We start from the raw sequence: 20,328 nt of genomic DNA on the forward strand, positions 1-20,328 counted from the left end.
AAATAAAATCTGCCACAGGAAGTAATAGAGAATATACTTGGATCAAGCAAAAATGAATCCATGACATACAAGTGTGAAATATATAAGGCAGAGTAGAAAACATACATTTAAATTTACATTAAAACTGTAAAGTACTTGAACAACATCATCAACTAACTTGACCTAATTATCATTTATAGAATACTCCACTCAATAACAGTTGAATATTTACCAAGATAGACTACAGTCTGGCCTATGAAACAAGTCTTAATAAATGTAAATGAATTCAAATCATACAATGTATGTTCCCTGACACCAGTGTAATTAAAGCAGAAATCAGTAACAAAGATCTCTTGATAATCTCCAAACATTTGGACACTAAATAACACACTTTTAAATAACCCATGGGTCTAAGAAGAAATGAAAAGGGAAATTAGAAAGTACTTTGAAATGAAAGAAAACATATCAAAATTTGCATGATGCAGCTAAAACAGTACTGATAGAAAAATCTGTAGAACTAAGAGTTTACATTGGAAAAAAACGATGGTCTTAAATCAATGACTTAATCTTCCACCTTGAGAAATTAGAAAAAGAAGAAAAGAAACACAAAGCAAACAAAAGAAAAAAAAAAGATCAAAGCATAAATCAATGAAATAGCAACCAAAACAAACAAGCAAGCAAAATGATAGAGAAAAGCAATGAAACCACAACTGGTTCTTTGAAAAGATTATTGAAATTGATAAACCATCTAGCCAGGAAAAAAGAGAGGTCATAAACATCAGAAATGATACATATTTTTATATAATAATAGTGTATGTAATTTTTAAATGTAAGCCAATAAATTTGCCAACAAAGATGAAGTGGACAAATTCCCTGAAGAACACAAATAACCAAACCTAACTCAAAAGGACATATAAGCAGTACAGCCCTCTATTAAAGAAATTGAATCTGTAGTTAAAGCTTTCTCACAAAAAATTCCAGATCCAGAGAGCCTCACTGGTGAATGTGACCAAACACTTAAGAAAGAATTAACATCAATTCCATACAAACTCTTTCAGAAAACTGCTCTGAAGCCAGCATTACCCTGAGACCAAAACCGGATAAAGACATCACAAGAAAAGAAAACTACAGTCCAATATCCCATCATGAATACAGATGTAAAAATCTTAAGAGAAGATAAGCAAATTGAATTCGGCAATACAAAAAAATAATACTTAATGACCAGGTGGGGTCTATCCCAGGATTGCAAGCTTCATTTAACATTCAAAAGTCAAGAAATGTAATTCCTCATATTAAAAAACTAAAGAAGGAAAGACACACGGTTATCACGATACAGAAAATACATTTGACAAAAATCCAATATTCATTCCTAACTAAAACCCTCAATAAAATAGGAAGGAAAGAAACTTTCTCAACATAGGTGGCATCTACAGAAAAACCCACTCCTGACCTCATATTTAATGGTGAAACACTAAATGTTTTCCCCTAAAACAGGGAACAGGATAAAGAAATCTGCTCTTACCACTTCTATTCAGCATTATACAGGATGTTCTAGCCAGTGCAATAAGGCAAGAAAAAAAAAAAAGGCTTCCAGATCGAAAAGGAAGAAATAAAACCATAGTTATTCAAAGGTCATATGACTGTCCATATAAAAAACCCAATGGAACCTAGAAAAACTTACCAGAACTAGTAAGTGAATTTAGCAAGGCTTCCAGACAAAAATCAAACAGAAATGACATAATAAAAAGTCAGAGGACTAATAGATAATTCAATAATAACTTTCCAATCTATAAAATAAAAATGGCCTTTTAAAAAATGAACTGGGGGGACTTCCCTGGTGGTGCAGTGATTAAGAATCTGCCTGCCAATGCAGGGGACACAGGTTTGATTCCTGGTCCAGGAAGATCCCACATGCCTCAGAGCAAATAAGGCTGTGCACAGCAACTACTGAGCCTGCACTCTGGAGTCTGAGAGCCACAACGACGGAGCCCATGTGCCACAACTGCTGAAGCCTGTGCACCTAGAGCCCATACTCCGCAACAAGAAGCCCATGTACCGCAATGAAGAGTAGCCCCCACTTGCTGCAACTAGAGAAAGCCCGTGTACAGCAATGAAGACCCAATGCAGCCAAAGTAAATAAATAAAATAATTTAAAAATTTTAAAAAAAAATGAACTGGGGCTCAGGGACCTGCAAGACAAAAAGAAAAGATCTAACATTGATTTTACCACAGTCTCAGAAAAAAAGGAAAAAAGAATACAGGGCAGAAAAAAATATTTGAAGAAATGATTGAAATCTTTCCAAATTAGTCAAAAGACATAAACCTATCAATTCAAGAAAACAGTTAAAAACCCAAAGAAATACACACCCAGACAAATCATAATCATACTTCGGAAAATGAGAAAAAAAAATCTTCAAGGCATCAGAGAGAAATATAGGGGGGCAAAAACTCAAAAGACAAAGGATTTCTCAACAGAAACCACAGCGACCAGAAGAAAGAAGCACAATATTTTCAAGTACTAAAAGAACTGTCAATCAAGAATTCTATAACCAAAAAAACATTCTTCAGGATTGAAGATAAAATAAAGATAACGGAGATGAAGGGAAACTAAGGTAGTTTCTTGCTACCAGTCCTGTTCTAAAAGAATGGCTAGAGGAAGTTATTCAGACAGGAAGGAAATATTAACAAAAGGAAACAGAACAACAGGAACAAAGAAAGGGCAACAAAAAGGTTAAAAGTAATAAACTATTCTTTTTTTGTTTTAAAAATTATTTTTGACAAGCAAAAATTATAGCATTCTCAACATACACAGAAGTAACTTTAAAGATGACTTCATCATAAAGGGAAGAGCATAATGCAACTTTGGTGGTAGTGTGATATCCACATGCTACTTGAAAGATAAAATGTTGATGCTAGTAGACTGTGATAAACTATGTATGTATAATATAATCTTTAGAACAACCACTTAAAAAAACTAAAAAAATTCAAGAACATTACAGATAAATCAAATGGAATGGAGTCAACTAAATAGGAATAACAGAAAGATAGCAGGAAAATCTCCTGACCCCTGGAAATTAAACAGCACACTTCTAAATAATTCATGTCAAAAGAGGAAGTAAAAGAATACACTGACCTGAATAAAAATGAAAGCACAACATATCAAAATGTGTAAGACAAAGCTGAAGCAACGCTTATAGTGAAATTTATAAAATAAATGCTCATGTTTAAAGTCTCAAACCAATACACTTGACCCTTGAACAACACGGGTTTGAAATGTGAGGATCCCCTTACATGCACATTTTTTTCAATTCATAGGTACTATGGTATTATACAATGGTGGTTGGTTGAATCCACCACATTTTATTAGGACAGTATTATTCGATACCAAAAGCAAAGCAATATTTTTTTTAAAAAACCTACATACTAATAGCCTTCATGAATGTAGATGCAAAAATCTTCAACAAAATCTTAGCAAATCAAATCTGGCAATATATAAAAAGAAAAATACACCACACCAAGTGGCCTTTATTCCAAGGATACAAGGTCGGTTCACTATTTGAAACTCAATCAATGTAATCTATCATATTAACAGTCTAAAAAAGGAAAGCCATAAGATCATATCAATTGAAGCAGAAAAAACACATAATAAAATTCAACACTACTCATTAAAAATGCACAGGCAAAACTCAGTAAACTGGGACTAGGAAGAAACTTCTTCAATCAAACAAAGAATCTGCAAAAAACCTATAGGTAACTTCATACTTAATGGTAAAAGACTGAATGCTTTCCCTGTTAGAACAGGAACATGGAGTAAAATTGCATATAACCATATACACAAACATATGCATGTATATAAAAACTGGTGAAAACTGAAAAGGTCTACTGTCTAGTTAACAGTATTGTACCAACTTCAAGTTTCCTATTTTAATACTTGTGCTACAGTTATATAAGATGTCACTGGAAGCAGAGTGAAGGGCACAAGAGACTATACATTAGTATTTTATATGAGTCTGTAATTCTTTCAAAATAAAAAGTTAAAGGAAAAAACTTCTAGAAGAAATCATAGGAGAAAATCTTTATTTGCAGAATATTTAGACTTGCTTACACTTGACCATAAGAAAACAATCCAATTAGAAATGGGCAAAATATATGTATCTGACAAAGGACCTGACTCTAGAATATATTAAAAAAAACTCCTAAATAGCAATAACAAAAATACACACAACCCAATAAAAAAAGGAGGCAAAAGTGGACACTTCAAAAAGATACACAAATTGTAAATATGTATATGAAAAGGTGCTCAAAATCATTAGTCATTAAGTAAATGCAAGTGAAACCTATGATGTAATTTCACATCCACCAGAATGACTAAAATTAAAAACAATAATGACAACAATTGTTAGGAAGAAACATGGAGCAACTAGAACTTTCAAATATGCAGGTAGGAGTGTGAGATGATAAACTTCTTTGGAAAACTGTTAAGTTATAAAGTTAAATATACACCCAGCCTATTTTCCACTCCTTAGGTATTCATTTACCCAAGATAATGAAAATATATGTCCAGAAAATAACTGGTACAAGTTACTTTCTAGAAGCATTATTCATAATAGCCCAAACTGGAAACAACCTGAATGCCCGTAGCATACTATTAAGTAGTACAAAAGAACGAACTGCTGGTATACTCAACTTGGGTGAATCTCAAAAATTCTGTTGAGAAAAAAGAAGCCAGACACAAGAATATATACCCCAGGATTCAAGAACATGCAACACTAATCTACGATGACAGAAATCAGAACGCTAGTTATTCATGGCCGTTGAGACAGATATTCTCTGAGGGATGTCCCATTTGGGGTATACGCATTTAGCAAAACTCACAATCTATAAATTTCACTATAGGTATATTTTACTTCAATTGATAATATGTTAAGATAATATGTTTAAAACATGATACAAATCTGTACCCACCGTGGGTGATTTTCACACATAACTATCAGAAATTAAATAATTAAGTAGGGGGCTTCCCTGGTGGCACAGTGGTTAAGAATCCACCTGCCAATGCAGGGGACATGGGTTTGAGCCCTGGTCCGGGAAGATCTCACATGCTGTGGAGCAACTAAGCCCATGCGCCACAACTACTGAGCCCATGCACCACAACTACTGAAGCCCGAGTGCCTAGAGACCATGCTCTGCAACTAGAGAAGCCACTGCAATAAGAAGCCCATGTACCGCAATGAAGAGTAGCCCCAGCTCTCCGCAACTACAGAAAGCCCGCTCACAGCAACAAAGACCCAACGCAGCCAATAAAATTAAACAAATTATAAAAAAAATTAAGTAGACAAGAAGTTTTATAACTCTTTCAAGATACCGTTCATCTTTTATTAGATTTATTTCTATAGGGAAAAGTATCTTTTCATAAATAGTATGTAATTATTTATTGCTGGTATGTACTTCAACTGAATTTTTTATATTGTCCTTATAACCAATACAACCTTACTTAATTCTCGTTAATGCTAATACTCTGCTAACAGATTCTCTTCCAACTTCTATACAGGCAATCATCGCGACAGCTCTGCAACTTCCTTTTTCAATTTTTACTGTCAATGTCTTTAAGAAGAACAGTGAGTAGTATTCAGCAGCACCTCTGCCTTGGGTATCAAAATCACATTATTTAAACAGTATATTAGGGACTTTTCTTTGTATTCTCTGGACCACTTTGTATAAAAATCAAAATTACCACCAGTTCTTTGGAATTGTGATAGAAACCACCTACAACAGTCAGCTTCATGGATCGATTTGGCCAGACACTAGTCCCCAGCTCTTCACACAAACACGAATCCAGCTATTGGTTGGAAGGTATTTTGCAGATGTGATTAAAGTCTTTAATCAGCTGACTTTAGGAAGATCATCCTAGAAAATATGGGTGGGCCTGATTTAATCAGTTGAAAAGCTTTCAGAGCACACCTGAGATTTTCCTGAAGAATTCCACCTACAGACCACAGCTTCAGCTCCTAAGAGTTCCAGGGCTGCCCTTCCTGACACCCTGCCCTATACGTTTCGGACTTGTCCAACAACAGTTAATCACAGAAGCCAATATCCTGCCATGTACGTGTGTGTGTGTGTGTGTGTGTGTGTGTGTGTGTGTGTATCTGGTTTAGTCAGGGTCTGGGAGTATGTATGTGTGTGGGAGATAGACACAAAGAGAATTTTAACTACTGATCCAATTTTATTAGGGCTTTTTATTTTTTCTTGAGTCAGTTGCCGTCTTTAGTAAATTTATATTTCTCAAGGAAACTATCCATTTCATCTAGACTTTCAAAATAATGATATGAAGATGTTCACACGACTTTTTCCTCTTTACCACACCTATAACTATGTCCCAATTTCCACTGCCTATGGCAGGGGGGTGAACAAATTTTTTCTGTTAAGGACCAGAGTGTAAATATTTCAAGCTTTGTAGGTTACTAACCATTCTATCATGTATACTCTTTTTTTTTTTTTTTTTTCCTCAAACAACCCTTTGAAAGTGTTACTAACCATTCACAGCCTCTGGGCCTTACCAGATTCTGTCCGGGCCATAGATTGCTGAATTTCGGCCTTACGCTACTGATTTATGCCCTTCTTTTCCCTTAGCTTTGCCAGAGCTGCTGTAAGATGAGAAAAAGAACAGCAGTGTACAGAAGGAACTGCAAGTATGGGTGGAGAGAAAAGAACAGATGGAGAGAGAGGCTCTGGAGGACTGGTGGGCCTGAGGGGACTAAGGGACCAGGACGAGTCAAGGCAGGCTCCCAGTTTTCGGCTCCAAATGAAATGATGCGACCACTCACTGGGACAGGGAGACAAAAGAAACCCCAGGCAGGAGGCCATTCAGGGTGGACAAGCTGAATGTGAAGTGCCTGGGACACATCCTGTGAGTGGAAAGCTGGTATCTACTTGGAGGGAAGTTAATAAAACTGGGGCCCTCGCCACACACTTCTTTCCCCCTTGTCTACAGCACAAACCATAACTAGAGACCAGCAATTAACAGTATAATTACTGAACAGATTAGCAGAAAGACTGTGATATCTGATCTACTTTACATAATCACAAAAGAATGTGATCGCTTCCTTTTACTTATACAGGTTTAATCTACACAGCTTATCTATATAATGTGTCCTGATGAACCCGCTCTTTCTCTACATATCTTGCAGTGATTTTAGAAAGCACTAGTTTTTTGAATTAGCTCCTTGAATACAGACATAGCTTTGGTTTTTTTTTTATTTTATTTTTTATTTCAGACATAGCTTTGTGATACTGAACTATTTTTTCCATCAGTAAGTTTTAATACTGATATCTAAATTTACGAACATTATGAATTCTAGGTTATAATATTCCTCCGGAAATATTTTTTAAATGGCTTGCAAGAATTCCTTCTGATCATTCTTCTAAAACCTCCTAAGGCAAAGAAAATTCTAGAATCATATGAATACTGATTTAGATTTTCCACACTTGGTGTTAAATTAGAAATAACAGACTTGGGACTTCCCCGGCAGTCCAGTGGTTAGGATTCTGCACTTCCACTGCAGGTGGCACAGGTTCTATTCCTGGTCATGGAAGTATGATCCTGCATGCAGCACGGCCAAAGAAACAAAAACAAGAACAAACCAGACTTAAAAATACATAAACAAATTCTGCTACCACCTGGTAGCGTACCGATCATTAAATGTCAATGTTTAATTAGGATTTTATACATATTTCAAAATTTCCTTCAACACTGCAAATATTATAGATATGGCACTTCTTGCTCACAAAATGACAGGGTAATCCCCTCAATGTCAATATGATGCATATATGTTATACATTTGCACCAGAGCCTACAAAAAAAAAATCAAATTTTGAGAATTTGCTACTCTGTAGTCACATGAATTTATATTGAGATGAAGAATCAGGATAACACCACCAGGGAAAATTTCTAAAGCTCTAACTTCTCAACATTCTATCATCACCTGAAAGTCAATTTTCACCTTTTTCACTGGCTGACTCTGTTAGTTCAGACTTTGCTCTGGGGCTCACATGTTCCTGCAACACCGCCATCCTCAATTACAAGGCAACTGACAGCAGCACTTGCTATGAATCCACAAAGATAACAATGATGCAACTCAGAGCATCACAGAATCTTCCACTGGAAAGAAGTGACACCAGAAGGGCAAGGAATGCCTTCTCAATAGTGAAAATGTACTAAAGTAACTCATTTAATTGCTATTTAGATAATGCCACTTTTTTGTCTTTTTTGGAACCTCCTAGTTGCATTTATTCGTTCCTGCAGGCATTTCCATGCTATTGCTTACTCTGGAGGAAAAATAAGAAAAACGCTTGTAGCAAAGGTGCAGAAGTGTTCTTATTAGTAACCGTTTCTACTTTAGGTCCCTCTTCTGTACCACCAAGAGCCTCCAAACGAAGGGCCTGGCAGACGGCACTGCGTACAATATGGCAGCATCCCTGCACTGCTCTGGTACTCTTCCACTGCACGCTTCACATGGCGAGCCTGGAGCCCAGGAGGACTCTGGTCTCAGTGCTCAAAGACACTGGTGCCCCAACCAGACTTCCCTGTGCCTGCCAGCTCGGTCATACCCTGTTCTACAACCACAGTGTGAGATGAGGAAGGGGTGGATGGGCAGGGCTACCGAGACTAGGAAAACGAAGAGAGGGAAGATCAGTGTTCCCTTTTCCAGCCTCTTCCCTTCAAGCCACACTTGAATCGACAAAACAAAAAAAGAAAATCCATAGTAGAAAAGATCTTCCCCCCAACAATCCAGCTGCCTCTGGCTCTGAAACCAAGACGAAAGCCAGGAAGGCCCTTTAGTCTTCCTAAAGCCCCCTCAGGTTAAGTATTTGGATTGCATTTTGCACATAAAAACATGGAGACTCACAGAGGGTAGATAACCCAGGCCTCTAATAAAGGGGCAGGTCCCAAATCTTCTACGACCTGACCCTCACCTGGGGCAGTGGCCTATTTCAGAGAACTTCAGCAAACAATGTCCCCTGAGCTTCCAAAGTCACACGGAAGCCTGAAAGAACCCTTGGACAAGACCTGGTTTCAGAAGAATCATTTTGGACAAGAAAAATCCAAAACTTCGCAGCTCATATTTTTTGATCAGAAAGTAAAGCTAAATGATTCAGACCATGAAGAAAATTATTTTTTTTAAAAAAAGCAAAAAGACTGATTTGTCTGTTGGCTGAAAAGTACCTTCACAGAGAGTAAACATCAAATATCAGGTCAGTCAGTGACAATCGAGTCTTTTTATAAGCTCAAACTTACAAAACCCGGAAAGCACATCAATGAGGTAGACGTGCCTATTTCTGCTCTGCTTCTGGGTCACACACCACCGACCTCCCACAATGATTGTGCTACATTTGAACTCTTCCGTTCTATCAGCTTCCACTGGTAGTAACCACCTTGTTCACACCACATGTGCCCATTTCCCAAAAGCACCTATTTCTTGGACCTCAGATTCTGCAGATTGCTAGGTGTGAAAACTTCCTCTTCCACCCACGTTGCTTTAACCAAGATGAGGCCAAAAAGGGACAACAAGTATAAAAGCATACCGAAGCAGGAAATCAACTTATGCAAGAAGACATGCCAATTCTAGAAAAACGCTGCAATCTCCATTGTGGCCATGTCTTAAATGAAAAGGTTTCATGTTTTACTTTATTTGGTAAAACTTCAAGACTGTCTTTTGCTACAAACACAATTTCCCATTGATATCTAATAGAAAACCAGCGGTGTTATTACGGGAAACAGAAGGAATAAATGACAGCACGCCTGGGCCTCCCAGCAACACACCCCTGATTTATTTCCCTCAAACGTCTCTCTGGAACTCGGGGGGCTACTCGCACACCTACGATTGCTGCTCAAGGCCTCTAACCACCCCAGCTCTACCAGTTCTTCCCTCCATCTTACAAGAGTTCATAAAATTTAACAAAAAAACATGGACCATTTTGAAAATACAGCAGGGGAATTATTTTTATATTCACTTATTTCCAAGATTCAACCCTTGCTCAAATCACTCACATCTTTCTTGAGATAGCCTTGAGAGCCAGTCTGAGTTAAAACCAATTCCACAATACAACTTTCTTGGGGGGTAGTGTTCCCCAAGGATGATTACCTACCACCTTCACCAGTCTGCCTCTGGCTAACCTTGGCTGAAATTCAAGTTCACCTTCAGAACAAAAATTTACCAAAATGAGGATATTAAGATAATAAGATATTAAGATTAAATAATTAAGATATTAAGACATATGTACTGTAGAGACTGAAGGCAAATTCTAAAGGAGTCTCAAAAATATTCTGAACTATGGTAATACCGAAAAAACTATAAACACTCCCAAAGTAAGCTCTGCTCCTATCCCTCCCATGGCAATCCCACAAGGCTCCCTCTTAAAAATGGTACCTTTTATGCTGTGTTCTCAGTGCTTGTCTCTATCTCTAAATCTACTTGGCCCACATTTTCAAGTTATCTGTTAGTAATTCCCAAGTCCCACCACCATCAGAATTTCAACATAAAATTTCTATAGTTTAAATCTTTATTCTGCCATCCCAGTGGTTATATTATCCTTCTTAGCTAAAAAAAAAAAAAGAAAAAGAAAAAGAAATCAGGTTAGGTTTATATAGTATACATAGAGAAAGCACAATAAATATTTTCAGAAGGCAGGAAAAAGTGGTGGTAGAAAGGATTGTTTTACAAACACCATCACAAGCAGAAGCAGGTGTTGTGAAGCTGAGGCTTAAAAAGCTCAAAGCAATCTTGCAACATCACCCAGCAAATCACTGGTCAAATCAAACTCAAGCTCAATCTTCTGCCTTTGTTTTCCATCTCCTACCTCTTATTTCCTTATTATCAAAGTTTACTTATTTAACACCACACTCAACTCTTGTTCTACCCAAAGAGCTCCCTGACCCCAGCACCTGAAAGTGATTTCTCCTTCCTCTAACCCCACGGTGTTCCATGCACACATGCTATGGCTCTACCCACACATGGATTGAGAACACAGCACAGCACACTACCTGTGATATCTTCTCCTGCTAGGTCAATGGTTGCTATGGACTGAACTGTGTCCCCCACCACCATCAAATTCATGTTGAAGCCCTAAACCCAAAAGGACTGTACTTGGAGAGGTGATTAAGGTTAAATGAGCTCATATGGGTAGGGCCCTAATCTGATAAGTGGCCTTGTAAAGAATGGGAAGAAGCAGTAGCCAAATCGGCCAGCACCTTGACCTCGGACTCCCAGCCTCCCAAGCTGCGAGAAAATGTTTATTGTTTAAGCCACTCAGTCTACAGAATGTTATTATGGTAAACCAAGCAGATTAAGACAGGGTTTGGGACCAGAAGTTTTCAATTCTGGACACATCTAACAACCACACCTGAGAGGGCTTTTTAAAATTCTGATGTCTGAGTTCCACCCCAGACCAGTTAAAACAGAGATGCTCAGGTAACATCCAGGTATTGGTATTATTAAAAGCTCCCCGAATAATTCTAATATTAGATTCTAGATTAAGAACCACTGTACGAAACTTGTGGGGGGGGGCAGGGGGTAAAGGGGAAGCTGGGATGAAGTGAGAGAGTAGCATAGACATATATATACTACCAACTGTAAAACAGCCAGTGGGAGGTTGCTGTATAACAAAGGGAGATCAACTAGAGGATGGATGATGCCTTAGAGGGCTGGGACAGGGAGGGTGGGGGGGAATCGAGGGAGGGAGAGAGGGAATATGGGAATATGTGTATAAATACAGCTGACTGACTTTGGTGTACCTCAAAAACTGGTGCGAGTGTAAAGCAATTATATTCCAATTAAAAAAAAAACAACACTGTATGAAACTTAAGTATAACGAGGTCAGAGACCATGTCTCATTAACCTTCATAACTCCCTCTAACTTCTAGCATATGGTAAACATGCAATAAAACTATTTAATAAATGACACACATATTTAAAATTTCCATATGTGATAGTCATTATACTAACAAACAGCTGAACAAACATATTCATTCATTTGATATTCTTTCTGTTAAACATTTATCAGGCACCTACTATGTACCAATCACCATGCTAAGGATTGTTTATACACTGATGTGCCTTATTCTGCAGCATAAACATTTAACACTCTACTCTGTCTTTCAATTATTCATACTTAGTTAATTAACAAATCCTTTAATCTGGAAAATCTCCCAGGAACAGTTCTTTAGCAAAAACATAATGCAGGATAGTAAATATCAAGTTCTTAAAAATGTTTTCCCTCAATCTACTTAAAAATGTAAAAGTATAATGGGGGCTCCTGGGGAGAGAACGTTAATGTGGGAATCCCCGTTCCTATTTGTGTACATTTTGTGTGGCCCAATTGTATCAAGTCTAAGGCACTTGCACTTTTGACATCTATACAGCTAGAGATTCCTGCAAATACATTAACACCCTTGGAGGTAAATAACCATACTAATCCAGTCAATGAAACAAGAACTTTCTGTGCTGAGTCTAGAACCCCTTGAGATCAGCTGTAAGTATTTAAAAACATACAAGTTTAAGGCTTGAAGCAGCCTTAGCCTCCAATACATCTTACTCTTCCTGCCCCTCATCTTCAAATCTCAGATTATACCATTTAGAACTCCTGAAGGGCCTGAGGTTACTGGCAAAGTCTGCAACCAGTCAGCCCTACTCATTTCCAAATTCAATTAGGGGCTGTTTGCAGAGCAGTACAGAGAGAGCCTCCCAGAGCTGGTGGAGAACATCTTGCTGTGTAGGGTGTAGGTGTAATTAACTGGCCTATTCTTTCTAACCATCCTGTTGCTAATAAAGTTAAACAGATGGAATCATATGAAAGACATTTACTGTTCACCACACAAATATTCCCATTCTCACATCAGATTTTTCTTCATCTATCAAATTACTGGATACATATAAACATACCACATCTGTAGGTTTCGTTTTATTTCTCAAGGGAAAAACTCGAGATCTAGAATGAAAGAAACTCCATACCCAGGTTATTTGCTATTTTGGTGTTTTTTAAAATTCCAAATATTAAAAAAATTTTTTTTGCAAAAGATTGGAGGGTGGTAACCATCCACCCTCCAATGGAAAAAGCCTCCTCTGAATTTTTTTTTTTTTTAATGAACAAGACTTAGGTGTGGGGGTGGAGGAGAAAGGGAAAATCTCCAAAAAGAAGGAAAAGCATGTCAAATGGCCTAGAGGCAAAAAAAAAAAAACCAATTCGGCATGTTAGGTATATCTTAGGTGAATGTTATTTAAACTTTACCACAACCCCGTGATACTTTACACCTGGACACAGAACACATATCTGTGTGTATTTACGTATTTGTGCAAGGGCACCCCTTCCTACCTGACCCAAGCTCTCGCTACCCAAACTAAGGTTCCTAACAGATTCAAATAAGTTATTTTCAGGATGAAGCTGGTGTCCCTCCCATAAGCAGAGAACATGGGTGCCTCCTGGAGGAGAGAACACTGAAGCATCACACCTGCAACCTTCCCAGCACCGCCCTGGGGCGTGGGAGCACTTGGTAGTTTTCCTTCTCGAGGCCCTCTCTCCCTACCCCTGCAGTGGACAAGGGCTGACAGGCATCACAAAGCCCAGCTCCCTCGCCTCCAAAGCAGAATAAGCCCTGAATCACACCCTTACTCAGTCTCCTCCCCTCCGGCTCCTTTTCCCCTCCCTCCCTGGCTGGTTTTTCCTAAGAACACTCCACGAATAAATCACCTGCACATAAAACACCCAAGTGGTGCCCAGGTGCCTGGATCCTGTTTCTCAATACTGTGCCCAAGCAAAGGAACCAGGGCTTGTCCAAGAAATCAGTAATTCTATGGCTGGGCCAGCGGAGGTCCGAGAGGAGCCAGAAACGTCTTATGTGAGAAAAAAAGGAAATGCTCAAAAAATGATGGGAGCACATCACAAGGACCCAGAAGCTGATTTGAAGGAACCCTCACTGGCCAAATCTGAGGAAACATGAGCACCAAAATAATTACACACTGTAACAAATGATAAACCACTGAGAAAACAGAAATTCATGAGTCCACACCAATAACAAATCTATAAATCAATAAGAAACAAAGTGGTTTCTTGTCTACAGCAAAATGTCAACACCATCCAATAAATGTGGAGAGAACGCTGGAGGTAAAAAACCATCATTGTGCAACCATCATAGGAAAGACTAAACCAGGCAAAAATCATCAATGGAGGCTCAATCAAAGGAGGATTTTGATGAGGAATGAACATCTGCATGGTCTTCAATGGTCTCCTCACAGATTATTTATTAATTACAAGAGAGAAAAAACATAGCAAAGCAATGGGACAAGACCGTGGCCAGGTGGTCAAAATTAAAACCACCCGCAAGAGACAGACCTCTGGTGCCTCCAGTTGTGATGCCCCAATGCAGACAATTCAGCTGAGAGCTCGCTCCCAGAGCTGATCAAAAGTAAGATCAACACACAATGAAGGAAAGTTCTATCTGTCACTCCCTTGACTAGACACTTTGCAGTGTCTTCCTGTTGTTCTTGGATAAAATTCAAACTCCACAAACGGGTTTAAGAGACATTTCATGATCACAGCCCAAACCCTATAGGACCTCCACACACATCCCTCTCTGACATCAAAGCTTCTCTGTCTCCTGTACTCTCTGCTAATGCCAGTGTTTTTAAATTTTGGAGAACAATTTCAGGTTGTTAAATTAATGAGACAAAATTAACATTTTCTAGTGCAAACATGATTTGAGCTTACAAATACATAAAACGTGGGAAGTCAGATTTTTAGCTCTCAACTATGAATATAATTTGTGTCTAACTGGATACTGTGAGAACACAGAAGCAATAAGAAAATAAGAGACTTCCCTCGTGGCACAGTGGTTAAAACTCTGCGCTCCCAATGCAGGGGGCCCCCGGTCAATCCCTGGTCAGGGAACTAGATCCCACATGCATGCCTCAAGTAAAAGTTTGCATGCCACAACTCAGGAGCCCGAGTGCTGCAACTAAGGAGCCCACCTGCTGTAACTAAGACCAGGTGCAACCAAATATTTTTTTAAAAAAGAAAAAAAAAATTCCTAATCAACTACATAATAGTATTTTTTTCCATATTAATCACACAAGGCTTACAGAAAAAAAAAATTCTTCCAATCCATTTAGATGTCTAACTTGAAAAGCAGAATCTTCCAGTGACTGAGAGTGCTGGTATACCTAAAGCTCATCTACCTCCATCTCCACAGGAACCACTAAAAGAACCACCGTGACCTAAGTATTCCAAAAGCTGCCATAATGCCATCCTCCCAGGATGTACACACCTTAAACACCTACTCAGGGAATGTCACAAAATTCCTGACCCCACTTCCCACCCCTGAGCCCACTCACTACCCACGTTCCTCCCCTTATTAGATTTCTGGAAGAAAACACCCATGGAGGGAGACACACGCACACACGTAAGGGAACCTCTCTCCTGCAGCCCCAACTGTGAATCCACCCTAACAGATGGGGCAGGGAAATAACCTACCCTGCTCAAAGAGGAAAAGGTTAAGAGAAAAACAGGGCAGGAGAAAGCTCCTCCAGTTATTAGAAAAAGTAAGAAATCAAATTTCTCGGGCCCAGGTTCCTGTAAGTTGTCATCTGGGAATACAATCACGTCAGATGATCTCTTTGGACTCTGGAAGCAGCAAAGGCCTAACTGGGTGTTGTTTCAGGACAGCATTCCGCTGGACTTCCCATGACCGGGCTATTTTACAACTTGTTAGGGGCAAAGGTTAAATTCTAGAACTTTGTCCAACAGAGAGAGAAATAAATTCTGACCAGTGGGAAAGATGACCCGCAAAATGACAGTTTATGACCCTATTTAACTAGCTTTTATCTAAGCCAACAATCTATGGCATATTCTATGTATCTACCTTCTCAACGTTTTTTTGGAGTGTTTTTTACATTTTACTGGTTCCCTCACTAATTAATAAGTTGAAAATCCTCAACGCATATTCACTTTGTATTAGCATAAGTAATCAATTTACCTTTTTGGAAATTCTACTTTAACAAGCACCACTTGTAACACTTTCTATAGGTGATCAATAAACAACTTCTAAAATTTCAATCACCTAAGTTTGACTGGGTTTTTAAAATATATACAATACTTGCAGAAAGGGTTATAGATTGGTAAAGTTATAACTTGGAATAAGACTAACTGTGTAAGTTCTTTTATAGGAGAATGAACTATAATGTATATTTCTTGAATCCCTGTGATCAAAGATTCCGTTTATGGCTACAGATGTAGGGAGAACTTCCCTGGGAGCAGGGAGATTAGCCTAATAAGTAAATGTTCAGGGTGTGGTTCTTCTCTGTATGTTCAAACTGCCCTGGACTATTTTAAACCAACAGAGGCTTGGGCAAATCAAGTCTGAACATATGCAAGTGCAAACAGCAACTAGTATTTTTTTTTAATTTCTCTCTGTCCTTGGCCACTTTCCCTGGGTCTTTTGGACTCTGCAGCTTTTTCTCTTTGCATTCAAATAGTAAGAAAAATACTGAACGTAATTACGGCTGAGAAGCTTCCGAAGAGTGCTGGTAATACCTCTATGTTCACAAAAAGGAAACTTGCTTAAATAAAACTACATGTAAGAGTAAGTAAGTATGCAACGTGCATTTCATTGCTGGATTCAGAATTTCTTGAGAAAGATGGACCCTACAAAGTTAGTTAAAAGCTGCTGCCAAATGAAAATCAAACCTGTGTAAAGATTTTTTTAAATCTAACATAAACCAAAAGGAAAAGAGATTTTGCTTTATAAGCGTCATTTGGCATATCTACTCATCTACTGAGAAGCATACCACTGTGTACTGTAAGAAGCAAGAGAAATATCAAAATATGAACCTATGCTTCAACCTATGAACCAAATAAAAATTAAGTTTAAAAAGAAAAAAGCTGATTTTAATACATTTGTATCCTGGAACTTAAAGAATTTTTTTAAAAATCATCCTATTTGCTGACTCCAGTTTCTTACTTTCCATTCCAATTTTGTGTCCATGTCTGCTTTCATCTGAGTTTCCAACTACCATCGTGTTTTCAGGTTTGACCATCACCAGCCACCCAGCTTAAGAGCCGAGGAATTACTCTTCAAGCCTCCCTTTTGCTCACCACCCTTATACAATGCAACAGCAAGTCCTATCAATTTCTCCCCCAAAACATCTTCTGAAGCTTTTTCTTTCTTTCCATTTCTTCCTAATACCATCCCAGGCCAATACATACCAACAAATGTGGCCTGGACTGCTGCTACCATCTTAATCTTCCACTCGCAGCCCCTCTACAATGCTACCACTGCTGCCAGGGTAGTAAAGGCATAAATCGCATCATATTATGTCACTGCCCTCTTTAAAAGCCACCACAGGTTTTTCATAACATCAGGAAAAGTCCAAATGCTTACTTATCACAGCTCAGGGCCTGCAGCATCTACGTTCTACCTACTTTCCCAGGATCTTTCCTGAGGGATCTCGTCCACACTCTGGCCCTCACTGCAATCAAACCGTTTAAGGACTTGCACCTTGGAGCGCCTAGCACACTGGTTCCTTACCTCTTAACAGGACTGCTTCCTCTGGTCCTTCAGATGCCAATTCACATGACACTAGAGCTCTTCACTGACCCTTCCACCTAAAGTGGTCCTCTCTTTACCACCTATCTCTGGCACGACTTACTTTCTTCATGTTTACCACAATCTGTAAAAGTATGTGTAAGGGGGGAGGGGTGCTGTCTTCTTTCTTCCACAACTAGAACACAACACCTAGACAGAGCAGGGATCTTTCTGTCCTGAATACCAGCTTCCTAGGGCCTAGAACAAGACACGACGCACAGTGAGCTCTCAAGTATGCGTTTACTCCATAAGAACTCAAGGGCAGCACGGCATGCAACCCGGGCTGGACGTGAGATTCTGAGTCCCAGCCGGACTCGGCTCCCCTAGCCACAAACAAGACTTGTCAGCTACACGTCTATTTCCTTCTCCCTGAGTCACCAAAGGGGCCGTTTCACTTCTGGCTCTCCCAAGGTTGGAAGCCATTCCTCTTCACAACCAAAACACGAAGGGAATGTCCTGAAGCCAATCAGCACTCTCCCCAGACCCACAGTTCTGCGAGCATCCTCCGCGCCAGGTGCCGCAGGGGACCCCAGAGGACTGCGTTCGGGGCCGGCGCGCCAAGGGCAAGGGACCGGGGTTCCGGGGACACTTTCCAGGGAAACGGGCCCTCGTCCTGATCAGTGTGTTCAAGTCGGACCACAGATACTTAAAGGAGCCTGTGCCCCAAACCGGCGCAGAGGATGAAGACGAGGAGGCCGGCGACAGGGGGGGGGGAACGTCCGCAAGCCACAATCGGACCGCAGTCCACGAACCCTCTCGCCGAGGGCCAGCGGGCCCGGCGCCGGGGACACGAGCGGGCGGGGCGGGGCGGCCTCAGCGCCACACCTCCCCCAGCCCGCCCCCTGCCCCGCGCCCGCCGCCCGCCGCCGGGGCTCCGCAACCCCCGCCTCCCGCCCCGTACCTGCGGGGTCGAGCGCCATGTCCGCGCGCGGGAGGCGGCAGCCGCTCAGCCACCCGCACGAGTGGGACGGGGCGGGGCCGCACGTGACGCGGGATGGGACAGCCCGCGGGAGCAGTAGGAGGAGCGCGGCGCCCGTCGTACAGCGGGGCGGCCCCGGCCCCTCTTACTTCCTGGTTGCGACTTCCGCCGCCCACTGCGCCTGCGCCCTCCAGACCCCGCCCCCAACCCCGTGACCAGAGTGGGAGGACTTGACGAAGGGAGGGCGGTGAGGGGGCGTGGCTGCTCGGTATTGGGCGGGGCCGCCTGAACCTCGCTGGCGCGCTGGGGGCCGAGGTTGAGAGGCTGCTGGCCCACCCCGTCCGCGGCTTCACCCAAGGGGATGCGCCTCCCGGGGCTATTTAGTTCAAGTCCAAGCCCTCCCTGCACTCCCGCCTTCGAACCAGAGGAACCAGCGCGTTCCTTTGTTTTTTCTTCGTTAACGTTCATTCATTCATAAGTGTCTCATGCCTGCCAGGTTCCAGCCACGGTTCTGAATACTAGAATGAAATAATTGGAGTGTAAGCTAACACAGTATTGTAAAGCAACTATACCCCAATAAAAAATAAATAAAACTAAGGTCCCAAAGTCCCGGGAAGCACAGTGTTGGCGAGGAAGTAGGGTACCGCAGCACGCTGCTAAATGCGGCTAGCAACACTTACAGGCGATGCAGCGTCCCTGTACAGTGTGCAGCATCCTGATTCCCACCCCCTCCGCCCTAGGAAGCCTGTGCCTCCCGCAGGTTACAGTTAAGCAGTGGGCGTTACAGGTACCTCTGTCTTGTGAAATGATATCCTCAGGGCACACAGTCCGACTTGGGCGATGCTACAAATCCCCACTCTGTCAATTAAAGCTGCAGGTTTGTGAGAAAAAATGAAGGAAGGTGTTAGCCATTGTCCTCAAGAACCCCAACTGCCCCCTTCTCAGTAGCAGAAACTTTCTGGGTTGCAGTGATCTTCATACCAGTCACCAGCCACCCTTCAGAAAGGCTCCCTTAGCATATCTTCGCGTAGCCAGCTCTAGCTCTAGCTCCCGAAGGGTGAGGTGCTGATTGGGACAGATGTTAGAAAAACAAGGAGCAGCTGCTTCTTCCCTGTGAGGGATTTAAGGCTTTCAAAACGATCCCTTCCCCACCTACCTGCAGGTCCTCCTCCCCTGCTGTTGCTTCCGCCTGGTCAGTTGGCAGAGAAGCTGAGGCTGAGGCGGGAGAGCAGGGCTGCAAAAGTGGGTCTCTGCTCAGCAGGTCTTCCGTTTAAGGGCCTATTTGGGCATAACGGCCCTTATTACAGCTGTAGGGTGAGGTGCCAATTTGAAAAATTAATGTTTCTCTCAGCCAGGCAGGAAATCAGGCCCTGTTCCTTGTATGTTTATAAATGTGTTTAGAAACACAACTTTCATTCTGGAGATGAAGGATTTAACGAAGAAAGTAACTCTTTGAGGAGATGAGGTGAGGTACAAAAACACAAGTCGGACACACACTTAAGTTAAACGAAATCTTCCTTTTCCGAAATCTTCCTTATACAAAAGGCTGTCATGGAAAAGGGGGAGCCTTTACCATGACAGAGAGCATCAGCCAAAGACCTAAGTGCCTCCACCTGAATTCTGTTTCATGACCCAGTAGCTTTCTAGATTGGCTAAGTCCCAACATTTCTCTGGACTTTGATTTCTCACTTGCAAAGTAAATAAATGTGATACCATCTAACACTGTTTCAGTCATTAAAGGACCACTTCCACAATTTTGGCCATCACTGAATATCACTTGAACCATTATTATTACTTA

At 40.8% G+C, this 20,328-nt stretch overlaps 1 protein-coding gene across 5 annotated transcripts in view; it reads right to left on the reverse strand.

The window, feature by feature from the left end:
* Nucleotides 1-18,686, reverse strand: part of CMC1 (C-X9-C motif containing 1) — a 66,794-nt gene extending 48,108 nt beyond the window's left edge. The window contains exon 1 of one of the 5 annotated variants that reach the window (XM_057700198.1): nt 18,513-18,686. In XM_057700198.1, the coding sequence (XP_057556181.1) occupies nt 18,513-18,531 (19 nt within the window). In that variant the 5' untranslated portion in view covers nt 18,532-18,686. The remainder of the gene's footprint in view (nt 1-18,512) is intronic. The other 4 variants (XM_057700193.1, XM_057700195.1, XM_057700196.1 and 1 more) reach the window with 4 other exon arrangements.
* Nucleotides 18,687-20,328: the final 1,642 nt, after the last annotated feature.

Source organism: Hippopotamus amphibius, chromosome 11, assembly GCF_030028045.1.
Source record: "Hippopotamus amphibius kiboko isolate mHipAmp2 chromosome 11, mHipAmp2.hap2, whole genome shotgun sequence".
Lineage (NCBI taxonomy): Eukaryota > Metazoa > Chordata > Mammalia > Artiodactyla > Hippopotamidae > Hippopotamus > Hippopotamus amphibius.